This window comes from Mugil cephalus, chromosome 1 (assembly GCF_022458985.1).
Source record: "Mugil cephalus isolate CIBA_MC_2020 chromosome 1, CIBA_Mcephalus_1.1, whole genome shotgun sequence".
NCBI classification, from domain to species: Eukaryota; Metazoa; Chordata; class Actinopteri; order Mugiliformes; family Mugilidae; genus Mugil; species Mugil cephalus.
Genome location: NC_061770.1, coordinates 39,067,097 through 39,080,193, shown reverse-complemented (window position 1 = coordinate 39,080,193; position 13,097 = coordinate 39,067,097). Strand labels below are relative to the sequence as shown.

Sequence of the window (13,097 nt, the reverse complement as noted above, 5' to 3'; positions counted from 1 at the left end):
ACGCTCGTCAAAAGTACATTTTATTTGGCAACGGATTTATTTTTTTTTGATCGAGTACAAAGCATGAAATAAAGGGGAGGTGGACACAAACGTATATTGTCAAAAAAGAAGTGTTTCAACTGGATAAAAAACATCCCCTGAAAATGTGCATTCAAATTAAGAGTTTCGACCTCCCTGCCACTCAGGTAAGTGTTAGTGTCGTAGAAACAGAACCACTCGAATGCTAATACTTCCGAATACAACATGTTCAAAATGTGGCTGTATTTCAGGTCACTTAGAAAATATAACAGCATGAGAAGACAAAATGAGAGTGCTTTTCTTTTTCTTTTTTTTGCAAAAAAGGAAGAACTTGAGATTGAGCTTTCCGTTACAGCTGTAGTGCAAAGCTACACTTGTTCGTTCTGGCTTATGTCACCTCAACATTGGTGACTTTGTTGATGATGTGGGAACGCCTGGGTACGCACTCCAGGTCGAATTTGCTCTCGTATATGGTGGGGCAAAGCTTCCAGCGGTTGTTCCTGTAGATCCCCAGGTAGGTGTACACGTCCGGCTTGTAGGAAAGGGGGCACTTGACCCCCGTGGAGCGAATGACCGAATCCAGCTCTACGACTTCGCGCTCATCTGTGAAGTTTGAGTTGTAGACGCAAATGACCTGCCTCCCGCCGCCGGCCTTGGAGTCGAACGGGCTCACTTTAGTGGTGAAGATCTTCCCGTCCAGGGTCGCTCTGGCCACGCACTCCCACGCGCGGTCCAACTTGAACCCGGAGTCCAAGTACATGAGCCACTTGCCCGAGAGCACTCGGTGGTTCAGGGCCAGCTCCTTCACGGTCTGGAAGTTGACCGGCCGGCAGCTGGCCAAGAGTTTCTCCCAACTCTCCTGGAGGCCGTCGAGGTCCCCACAGTCGGGGCAGTAGTTGGGGCCCCGCACGGCGATCCACCCCACAGGTCTCGTTTTGCCCTCCTCGTCGCCGTACCTCTGCACCTGAGAGGGCCTGTTGCTCTCCAGCCAGTAGTCAAACTCACTCCTGGGAGTTCTTCTCGAGTCAAACACAATCCAGGGGTCCATGTCTGCAGCCATGGCCTCTGCAGCGTAGGTGTCTGATGGGTAGGGGGTCTCCACGTCGCCATCGTCGGGGGCCTCTTCCTCCTCCATGGTGCTGTCACTTTGTTTCGGACTACAACACAAGTCCTAGAAGGAGAACCAAGGACTGAAATAAGACTGAAATCAGCACAGCGGCGAGCTCAAAGTGCAGATAAAGTCATAAATAAAGGGAGACGTGTTGTCCTGCGTTAGCACCGGCTACATTAGCAGCACTTATTAGGCAGCCTTTGACTTTTTTTTCCACCACAGACTATTTAAAATTGAAACATTTGTTGTTTCTAGCGTTTGTGCGGCGCCGTCTAAATCTGACACACACACACACACACCCAAAAAAAAAAAAAAAAAAAAAAATAACACGGAAGAGGCTACAAATGGCTTCGGTTTCGCCTAGCCAATAGACGCGCACACTCGTCCTTCTAGCTTTATTTGGAAGTAAATGTAACACGTACACAGTAAGCGGCCATCGCTATGATTAAATTCATTGGAGTTATACAGGTCGTCGTAAACTTAGAGGTTTAATTTACCTGCGGTTGTCAAAGTTTTACGTCCAGTGTTGCTGCTGCTAGTAGCTCTGTTCCTCACTACGTATCAGATGGGCGGATCGATACCGAAACGTCGATACCTCAGATACCAGATCTTTATGCACTAAAATCGACTCTCAACTCAAAAATAGCGATACTTTTGATACTTCAGTCAGTCAAGGTGACGTATACGGTTCTAGCCGCAATGCATTGTGGCCTTAGGGGGCAATTGGAAAGTCTGTTTACATTGTGCAACGCTGCACTTGTGTTTTGTTGTTGTCCCTTTTATCGTGTTAATATTAATGTTGTGATACAAAATGGTGCAGGGAGTCTACAAATAAACAGACAACAACTGCACTTAAATTTTGTTTGGTTTTTCTGTTGTTGTATTAGCTCTGTTGTATTATTATTATGTAGTAAATGAGGGCACTACCTCAATTCACTTACGAGTTTAAAATAAATAAACAAATTACTCTGATGTCTTGTGAAACTTTTTTTTACCAGACACGGTAGGACAAAGTATCGGTATCGGATCGATATTACCGATACTAGCCTGAATATTACTCAAGTATCGGGTCGGAGTGGAAAGGAAATCAGTAGTATCGAACATCACATTTCTGTATCAAAGGGAGCCATTAATGTCTTTTTTTTTTTTTTTTTTGCCAATTCGTCGCACAAGCAGTATAATAAATATGCTATAGCTATAGTATTGTAATATGTATAAAATAAAGTGTGTTCAGTTTTTTAAGATCATAATGGGTTAAATTTAAGACACAAAGTACGCAAAATAAGGAAAACTAGAGAATCAGGAAATCAAAATAACAACATGTATTGTTATTCAGGAATCGACTCCGGACATCCCTTGGGTTAGTAGAGCCCTTCTAATGAGGAACAGAAACAAAATAGGCCAGGGTAAGATATGGGCTCATACTGCAAATGAAGTGGTAATTTAAGATTTGGCTAAATATAATAAAAAAGACCTACAATGCAAAATATGCTCGCATCTGAGCAAATTTAAAATATAAAAGTTGGCTATAATTATGAGAAGGTTGATTTTTTCTAGGCTTTTTTTTTTTTTTTTTTTTTTTTAATTTCCGACAAACCAAACACGGAACTAAACTGAGCTGCTGCCAGGCAACAAGGAACCAGTGACGTCGACGTGGGTAACTGATGGAAAGTTCGGCTCTTTTCCAAGAATCGACTCTTTTGCCACGGCTTCCAAAGAAGAGCGTCTTTACGCGTCTCTGCTTTCACATAATGCTGTGATTATACAGTAAGGTCCACATATATTTAGACAGTGACACAAGTTTTCTTATATATTAGCTACAACGTGTTACAGATATAGCACAATATAATCAATATGGTGTTAAAGTGCTAATTCAATTGTAATTTGAGGGCATTCACATAGAAATTGGAGAAGGGGTTTGGGAATTAAAGCTCTTTAATATGTAGCTATCTTGTTTTCAAGGGACCAAAAGGGACCCAGTATTGGCTCTTGGAGTCGATTCTTCTGATTCACTACCGAGCATCGGCTCTTAGAGTCGGCTCTTCTGCGCACGGCACATCCTCAGTGCTAACGGGTTAGCCGGGTAGCTATCGCTATCCGGTGTGTGGATACACGGCGGCGGAGGCGAATTATATACGAGACAGGTTTACAATCCACACTTCGTTGCGTTTTATTTTTCGTTTAGCCTCGCAGGTAGTTTAAGTATGCCCAGCAAAAAGAAGAAATACAACGCCAGATTCCCTCCGGTAAGCTCCCAACTTCTTCTGAAACCGGCGTCGCAGCTAGCTAACGTTAGCTAACTTCTTTTAGCTAGCCCCAGTCGGCCTCTTTTGTTGCCCTGCGAGGTAACAAACTAACTACAAAAATCAAGCCGTTTATCACTTTAAAAATAGAAACCTGCACTAGTGGGACGTCGTTGGCTCCACCGAATTCGCTGGTTAACTTACGCAGCGTTTGCTTTGATACTATTCAGGCGCGCCTCTCAAGTTAGCTACAAGTCCATTAAATGTAACGTTGTTTTTAGCATTTGAAGCTAACCTGAACAGAAAGATCAGGATTCAGAAAACTTTGTTTGTGCCCAGTGGGCAATTAAGGGCGCACAGAGCAGGCAACAACCACACAAGAGTGAGTGGAAACGCTAAAGTTAAAATAAGCACCATAGAAAAAAACAACATAAACATAAATACACACATAAGATAAACGAAAAAACACACTGGAGATGAGTAGTGCAGTGCAATGTGTGCATCTCTTGTTGCAGCTGCAGTGTCACAAGCGTAGCAAAAAAAGATAATATGACTAATAAATATCATTATAAATATAGTGCAGGTAAAAATAAATAAATATAAATATATATGTACCAGACCATTTTGTCACAGTGGCACATTTTAAACAGCAGAGTTGAGAACAAAGTGCTTTCCAAGTAAGTCACAATCACAACTCGTGCATAAATAAAACTCGTAAACACAAACATGCAACAAACAAAAGTATTTTATTGACCTTTTATGCATTTATTGGTGCACTTTTAATATTTTCTATAGTCAGCTCATACGTTTGTTTCGTGCTGCATGAGGAACCTGTTGCATGAATGAATAAAAATGCATCTTGAGGCGTGATTTAAACACTTGCAGAATTTTATGTAAGTATGTGTATGTAGGTTTATATTAAAACTAGTGCAAAGAACAGATGTTACACATCTGCTGTATGTATGTGGCTGCACAATGAGCCGATCAGTGCAGCTGTTTACAGTGCGTACGCTGCATAAAATGCCATCAGGTAAATGTGATCATTCGATGTGTTGTCGTACCCCCGATTTAAATGGATTTCACACACGCAATGCGCACACATCTATTCTGAAGTAAGTTTCTTTTAATTTTTCTTTAAAAACAAAATGTTAAAAAGGTTTAAAATGAGATGTTTTCTCTTTTCAGGCAAGGATTAAGAAGATTATGCAGACCGATGAAGAAATAGGCAAAGTGGCTGCAGCAGTGCCTGTTATTATTTGTATCCTTTCTTCCATAAATGTTGTGAATAAATGAATGTCCTCATGCAAAGCAAATCAAAAAAGAAAACAGCCCCGTGTTTACTTAATATATTCAAACTGTAATCAGAGGACGCTGGTTCTCATTGCAGTGTTTGGGTAAAGGTCAGCTTTGTTTGGTCGAGAACATAAACAACTGTTTATGTTTCCAGCTTTCATAAGTTAATGTTTTGAGGCGTTACAGTGTTAATTTGGCTGTTTTAATTTATCGACACCTGTAGTTTCCCCCTTAACCAAGACACCAGCGAGAGCACTGGAGCTTTTTTTGGAGTCTTTGCTGACAAAGGCCTGTCAAGTTACCCAGTCTCGGAACGCGAAGACGATGACGACGTCGCATCTGTAAGTAAACGGCATCAAAAAAGAAAAAAAAAAAAGTGGTTATTAAATTGACTTTGTCATTTAGAGTCGCATCAAAATGAAATTTCGGTGCAATGGCTCAGAACAGAAACAGTACAAGTCATACAAATATAAATTTAAAAACTTAACCTATATATAGATGAGAAGGATGGAAATAACTGTAATGAGTTGAGCACAGAGAGGAAGCCATTCACACTCACACCTACTCTGGATAATTTAGAGTAACCAATATATTCATGATATTGGATGGATGGTGGAAAGAAGCCAGAAAACCCGGAGAGAACCGACTCAGAACGTGCTCCGTCGGTACCGCACAAACCACGGCCTCCACAATGGAAACGCAACTCAATCAACAGCTCCCTCGGTTATTTGAAGCAAACGCCGATACAATAATCTAATGTTGAGTGCGTTCCGTTTGCTGTGGAGGGTGGAAGTCAGAGCTGGGATTGACGTCACACCTCAGTTATCTATGTTCCAGTTACAGAAGTCTGAAAACTAGATGTCCGCGTCCAATAAAGCAGCTGCCTTGTCCCAGTATAGCTTCCTGGAAACTTGGTGTGTTCAGTATTTACATTTTTTGACTGCAGAGTGAAATGAAAGTTTAAAAAAAAATCTTGATATTAACTAATATTATTGCAACTCGCGAGTTTTTTATTAGAATTATTTGCAATGATTAAATCTAGAAGGCAGAAATTTATAAAAATATTAAAAAAAATGTAATTGTTTAATTTAAATGTAGAAAAAAATACACTATTAATCAATTCAATTCAGTTCAATTCATACAAATTGTATCAAGACGCTTTATAAAAACCGGCCTGCAACCTCCAGATCAGCCTGAGGGCGACAGTGGCACGGAAAAACTCCACAGTTTGCCGCGATGGTGTTTGACTCATTTTTAAAATTACACTGTAACAGCATTTCGCATATCTAAAAATATCTGGTCTGTACGACCAGTTTAATGCAACAAAAACTAACCAGAAGTGCTAATAAACAGAATATTACGGGAGCGGCCATCTTGGTAACTCAACTCGGGGGTGGTGAGAATTCGACGACTTTCTGAGTAGAAAATCCAACTTCGGGGACGTTTCCAGTTGAAATTTCCAACTCAGAACTCGTAAATTCTGACTTCACTTTACCAGCTTCAGATGTAAAGAACTTAATGTGTAATGCCACTAATCTTCCTGTCTATTTGACATTGTCTTTCCTCTGAGTGTAGGTAAAGCACTTTTTGAAATCTTTCCGTATGTGTTTCCAGAAAGCAGTGTATCGAGCTGGAGCAACAGTTTGATTTCTTAAAAGACCTGGTGGCGACTGTGCCTGACATGCAGGGCGAAGGGGAAGAGAACCACATGGAGGGAGGAGAAAAAGTCCCACGCAGGTATAAAAACGCACCCGCACGCTCATGCTTGTGTAGCAATATGACTAAAACATGACTAAAATGGAAATAAACTGGAAAATATGCCCTGCTACAAAAGGAATGTCTGTTTCGTAGCAACGCTTCGTCACACCTGATGTCATTTTGTGTTGTGGTTATGGATCAGCTACAGGAAGAAAAAAGAACTTAAAGGAGCAGGCTTCTTTTTTCCCAGCTTCACAGAGCGAGATCTAGAGATCGACTGATATGGATTTTTTTTTTTAGAGCTGATACCAATGCCGATTCTTTTACATCAGCATTGGCCGATGGCTGATACTTTCTGCCGATTGTTCTGAGCGGTTATTTGGAGCTGATACAGCTTTTTCTCCCCCCATTTACACGATAAAAATGTAAATCTGCTAGTGTGGGGTCAATGTATGGGCTGCACGGTCCACAGCGTCTCCAGCACTACAGAGCTGCCTGCGGATGCGCCTGTCTCAAATCTTGCTGGGGAAAAAAAAAATATACATACATACACGGGTATCGGTCGATACAGATACCAGTAAAAAACCGGAAATATCGGCCCCATATGTCGATCTCTAGCGAGAACTAACTTTTAAGTGTAGAAGAGAGACTTAATTATACTTAAGTGAGTGCGTCGTCTTCTTTTCACCAAAAGTCCGTGGCTGACTCAGTTCGTGTTCAGTTTGAAGTGGTTGTTGTTTCCTAAGGAGGATGTGAAACAAAATTCTGTCCGATTTTAACACGATTGATACTTGAACTCTAGTGAATAAAACATGAATCAATGGAAAGGCTACAGTTGCGCTATTTTGGAAAACAAATTCTCTACATCAGATGCCTCGAGACTTGGTCAAAATTACATCACTTCAAAGCACGAGGTTTTGGTGAAGAAAATAATCAGACTTGACAACAAGAACCCATAAATCAGTCAGTACGTTTACATGCACGTGAAAAAATTTAATTATTGCCTTAAGCCGACTTTAACTGGAACTTAAGTGCATCTAAGCACGTTACTCCACTAATATCGGAGGCATATTTCAAATGATGCAGATAAAAATGTAACAATGAAAATTTCATGTTATCACTATTATTGTGACCAAAATCATTATTTTAAAGTTATCATTATTATCACAGTATTGTTGAAATGTGCTCAAAAAGTTCAACAAGTACTTATTATACACACACTGAAATCATTTAACCGCATTTTATTTTGAAAAAACAAATAAATAAAACAAGCACAATGAACTTGAGGATGTAGTAGAAGTAATAATCGTGCTATTAGTTGGAGTCATTTTCTTGTAAACAAATGAAACAAATTCAGGCTCCCCATAAATGTAACAACGTGTCCTGGTGACGTAGACCAGCATTGGTCCGCGTGGTAGTAGCGTGTTTCCTCTTTAGTGTTTCCGGCTGCTTCTCCATCTCCTCAGTTTTTAATTTTGATTGTTTTGGATCAATAAAGATGGAACGTAGAGGAAAGGATAAATGAAGAGGTTCGGAGATAGAAAAAATTTTACGACTCGTCTTCCATCTTTGCCAACTAGCCTCCACCGCCGTACGCTACGTACGTAGGTTACGACGTCCACCAGCAAGTCAGACCAACCACAAAAAAATACCATCTATGTATCATTTGTTAACCCTGAACTACTTTCTCATGTCATGACTTTTTTTTTTCTTTTTCTTCCTCAGAGGTCGAAAACCAGGATCTGGCCGTAAGAATGGAGGGGCTGGCTCCAAAGGCAAAGACAAGAAGCTGTCTGGGACGGAGTCGGAGCAAGAGGTGGGAGAGGATTTGTAGGCCCAGGCCTTTTTCACTATATCAATCTATTGACTATTTCCAGTTTAATCCTTTGGTTCATTTAAAAGAATGGAAACTAATTATTAGCTCTAGAGAATCTCGACTGATTCACTTTTGTTTTCCTTGTGACGGAAACAGGACGACTCTGAGGACAGCGAGACGGACGGGGACGAGGAGGACGGCTCGCAGTCGAGCACAAACCTTCAGGCTGCGTCCAGGTTCCACAGGTATGAAAACAGACAGTGCTGCATTTAGACGCAGGCTGACAGCACAGTTTGGACTGATACAGGGGCGTCAAACTCAAAATTACAGCCCAGTGTGATCACAAGGGGGTCAGACCAGCAACACAACAGCTTGTTAACTTGTAAATGTATATAAACGACAACTCCAAATGTTGTTTTAGTGCAAAAAAGTAAGGCTACATGTAATGAACAACCGTAAATTTCTTAAGAAGTGCAATTTCCTTATTTTATCAAATATTTTCAGTGTAATTTTTGCAAATTTATCCCACGGGCCAGATTGGACCCTCTGGCGGCCCGGTTTTGGCCCCTGGGCCGTATGTTTGACACCCCTGGGTTAATAAATAACTTCCTGGGTGAGCATGAGAGAACAACTGAATATCAATCAGTGTGTTTCTGGACATTTTTGCCCCTTTTTTTTTTTTAGATGAAATTCCTCGAACGTAATAGCGATTTTCCATCATGCATCAACAGAAAAGCTGCTGCCTCTCATTTCAAATCGTTTCCCACCCAGCTGCAGCTCTATTATCCACAAAGGTCCCACTGTATTAACGCGACCCCGCACGCTTCCATTTCATCGTGTCTTCATTTTAATTTGTTCTCCAATGTCAAAAAAGTGAAGGAGAAAAAAAAAAAAGAGAAAAGAAAAGATCCCTTTCTTGCCTTTAAAGTGACTTTAACAGCCAATAACGTCAGGTTGACATGATCGATGGGTCGTTAAACGACCACCGGTGGCCCCTCCTCCTAATAAAGGAACCAGTAAGTGTGCACCACCTGTTCACACTCGATGACTTTACAGCCAGAATCAGGAAGAGGGCGCCGTTTTTCCACTGGAGTCAGCGCTGATTCAGTCTGTAGCTCACGATGGGGGGAAAAAGGAGGTAGACTCCATTTCTTTGTAACTGCACTCATTTGCCAGTTCATTAGGTACACCAGTTCAATTCAATTCAACTTTATTCGTCCCGAAGGCAGCGAACCAACATTCAACAGTAACACTGTCAGAGACGATACGCAGGTGTCCTCCTATGTTTCCCAAGGATGCACAAGTAGAACCACGAAGTGATACAAAGAAAGTGAACAAAAGTGAAACATTATTAACTGATTGATACCGAAATATCGATACTTACGATATCAAGCCTTTATGCTCTAAAATCTATTCTCATATCAACGTATCGATACTTTCGATACTTCAGTCATTCGAGGTAATTTAAGAACTCAGTGGAAAGTAAGTAAACTGTTGAGTTGTGGCAACACAACGAACCTTGTGAAACGCCTCAGATTAAACCACAACACAGAATATGAGGCGTTTATGATGAGGAGGAGAGAACAGAGTCAGAATTAAGATGCAAGTTTCCATTTCTTAGTAGGTGTCAATAGTTAAACACTTGTTTATTTTACTTGTTTTTAGTGTTTGAAACATCATTTTCTCTTATTTTGTGTGATTGTGTGTGGGTTATGTAGCAAATCAGCCACTACTTCCATATACTTCAGAGTTTAAAATAAATGAATAAATTACTCTGATGTCTTGTATTCTTTACAAAGATATGATATGAAATATGTTTCAGGTAAAACCAGAAACATCAAGGTGTATTTACAAAGTATCGATATCGAATTGGTATCGCCGATACCAGTATGAATTTTTACTCGGTATCGGATTGGAAAGGAAATCAGTGGTATCGACCATCACTAGTTTTTGTTTTGTTTAGCCACCGACTAACGCCTGGTTTTCCACCTCTGCCCCCCCCCCCACAGCTCAAACGCGCCCCCCCAGCTCATGCACACGGGCAACATGTTGTCAATGGGCAGCATGGCTCCGGCGCAGCCCCCCGGCGGCATGGCCTTCGCCCCCCACCCCTCCATGATGAGCGTCGCCCCGCCTCCCCCAGCCCCAGCGCCGCACAAAAACGAGGACGACGATGAAGACTATGACTCTTAGCTCCCCCCCCCCCTCCTCCTCCCCCGCTGCTCTCTCTCTCTCTCTCTCTCTCTCTCTCTCTCTCTCTCACTCTCACTTTCACACAAACACACTCGATGTTTTTTTTTTTTTGTTTTTTTTCTTGAATTTTGTTTCTTGGAAGTTGTTCTTCCGGCGGCTGCTGCTGTAAACAGAGGAGGCAAAGACTCTTCATCGCAGCTCCCTCCCCCCCCTCCCGACGGCCGACCACCATCTTTAATCATCATCATCATCATCGTTGCCGCCGCCACAAGACACATTTCTTGTACATGTTTTAATTTTCTTTTTTCCATTTTAAGAAAAAAAAATGGTTTTATTTTATCTTAGAGGAGAATCCAAAAAAAAAAAACGTTTTTTAACAAGTCAGATTTTGACTAGAAATAATTACCCCCTTTCCCTCCTCCTCCTCCTTTTCCCTCCCCATCCCAGACAGGATAGGCGTGGTTTTTGTGTTGCCTCGTAGCTTTTTTTTTTTATTTTTTTTTTTGTGTGTCCCCCCTCCCTCCCTCTTTAGTGATAAACACAGTTCAGTGGACGTATCGGTCAGGCCCTCGGGTCGGCTGAAGAAGACGAAGCCTCGCTCCGGCTATCGATCGGCTGTGACATGAGATGTGAGCCCCGCTTCCCGCCTTTTTTCTTTTTTCTTTTTGTTTCCCTACAACTCGCCCTTCAGACCAATTGTCAGGCTGCAACATAAACAAGGAAGCAGGTGTATTTTTACTGTAGGTTGGAGCTAGTCGCTGCCGCCGCCGCCGCCGCCGAGTCTATTTTTAAGTCCAGTTTTTATCAAGAGAACTGTAAAACCTCTGCGGATCCATATCAGCAGGTTAATGATTTTCCATTGTGTTGATGCTGTTTTTTTCCTTTTTTTTTTGATGATGCCAAGAGGGGGGGGTATTACATTATTTTATATGACCATTAAATTGCCCCCATCAGAACCATAACTTTGTTTTTAAAGAAATTTCCTCCTCCTCTCCTTTGTCCTCTCTTAATTTTCTGCCACCTCTATTTTTTTTTATTTTTTTTTTCCTCCCCTCTCTATTTTAGATTGTTTTAAACGTATTTCATTAAAATGCAGAGATGGGGCTCCCATTTACGTGTCGGTATTGAATGGTTGCGAAAACAGGCAGTTGAATCTGTATTGTAAACTTTTAGCATTCTTTTTATTTTGTATGGGTGAAATAAAGTTCATATTTCAAATGAGAAAAAAAAAACAAACAAATGATAAAAAAAAAAAAACAACCGGCGTCGACCGTTGTCTCGGTGGTTTTGTTCTTCACACGTCGAGGGTTTTTTTTAGACGAAGCTCCGCCTTCTTTTATTTTGAAGGAACCTTGTAGAGTCCAGGCCTGACTCGTGTGACTTTTTTTTTTTTTTGACCCTTTTATTTATTTATTTTTTTTTTGCAGAATTAAAAATGTTCCCATGGATCTGGTGTGTGTGTGACTCATGCAACCTGAAAGACGGCCGCTTCCATTTATCCGTCTCCTGGTATTTGAATCAGATAAGTGCAAGACGGCACAGGTTGTGTGGTTGTGTGCGAAGGCGTTCACAGAGAGGTGATTGTTGTCGTCCCTTCCTCTGCGAACACTCTCGATCAAGAGGGACCCGGCGCTTGGCTCCTGATGGTGCGTCCAGCCTCTCTCTTCCTCCCCCCTTTGCCTTTCTTTATTTATTTATTTTTTTAAACAGTCCACTTTGTCGCCTTCTCCACGCCCGACTGACCCGAGCGGCTCGGATCCGGGGCCGCAAAAACAACTGCATCCTTCCTGCACAAGCGTTGACTCAGCGGACTGCGAGGCGGGTGGGGTTTCGGTGTAGGTGGATGACTTTAGGAGGCTGGCATTCAAACAAACGGCAGCCGTTGGGGGGGAGGGAGGACGAGAGGGAGGACGAGAAGGGAGGAGGAGGGGGTGGGGGAGCCATCAAAAGGCCAACAGAAGGAAGCGCACTGTTTCCACACAGCAGCCGGCGGAGGCCAAAGGTGGCCCTCTGGTTCCCATCCCCTCCCATGAAAGAAGTGGACTTTTTAGACTTTTGGAAACATGGGAAAGTGCGGCACATAAGGAATCCCCCTGACCTTTTTCAACAATAAAAGCCTTTTTCTTTGCTCGAGCTGCTCGAAAAAGCACATGTTTTGAAAATGCACCTTGTGTTTCAGCCCTTAATCAGAGGGAACGCTGGGTAATAGACTTAGAAAGACTATTCGGAGGGTCACTGATGGAGAGTACATTAAGAAGGGACCCCCTACCTACTATATGAGTTCTATATTAAACTCGTCATTTTGCATTTAATATTAAGCTATCCCTTATCCATTTACCAAAATATGTTGGATTCATGTTAGTGTGTCTTGAAAGAAATTTAAATTTGCGGGGCAAAATTAAAAATAAATAAATATACATACATATATATAAATGTCTAATCAACCAAAGATTTTGCGACCCCCTCCCTGCAGTACTTCTGCGTACCTCCTAGGGGTCACGGACCCCCTGTTGAAGACCTATGCTCGGTGGTGTGCTGGATATCTTCAGCTGCTTATATCTACCCCAACTAAAGTTTGATGCCTCTATAACCTGCTCTATAATTACACAAATAAATAGCTTTATCGTTTATGTACATACATTGAATTATTTAAGTACACCATGGCAAATTTTTATTGTGGCACCGGCAACTAAATCACATATAACCTATTTTTTATTTTTAGTGT

General features: G+C 41.6%; 2 protein-coding genes across 3 annotated transcripts; one reads left to right on the top strand and one right to left on the bottom strand.

Moving 5' to 3' along the window:
* Positions 1–7: 7 nt before the first annotated feature.
* Positions 8–1,777, bottom strand: c1h11orf68 (chromosome 1 C11orf68 homolog). 2 transcript variants are annotated; one of them, XM_047589873.1, is made up of 2 exons: positions 1,627–1,777; positions 8–1,189 (listed from the first exon to the last, which is right to left on the bottom strand). In XM_047589873.1, the coding sequence occupies exon 2, from the start codon at positions 1,151–1,153 to the stop codon at positions 407–409; it is 747 nt and encodes a 248-aa protein (XP_047445829.1). In that variant the 5' UTR covers positions 1,154–1,189; positions 1,627–1,777; the 3' UTR covers positions 8–406. The 2 variants fall into 2 exon arrangements, with proteins under 2 accessions (XP_047445829.1, XP_047445839.1); XM_047589883.1 differs by having other exon boundaries at positions 8–1,208; positions 1,627–1,775.
* Positions 1,778–3,111: 1,334 nt separating this feature from the next.
* On the top strand, positions 3,112–11,820 carry drap1 (DR1-associated protein 1 (negative cofactor 2 alpha)). Its single transcript, XM_047598994.1, has 7 exons — positions 3,112–3,375; positions 4,558–4,630; positions 4,913–5,006; positions 6,280–6,402; positions 8,089–8,179; positions 8,336–8,424; positions 10,189–11,820. Exons 1-7 carry the CDS (start codon positions 3,334–3,336, stop codon positions 10,370–10,372), a joined length of 696 nt encoding a protein of 231 aa, XP_047454950.1. The 5' UTR covers positions 3,112–3,333; the 3' UTR covers positions 10,373–11,820.
* The last annotated feature ends 1,277 nt before the right edge of the window (positions 11,821–13,097 follow it).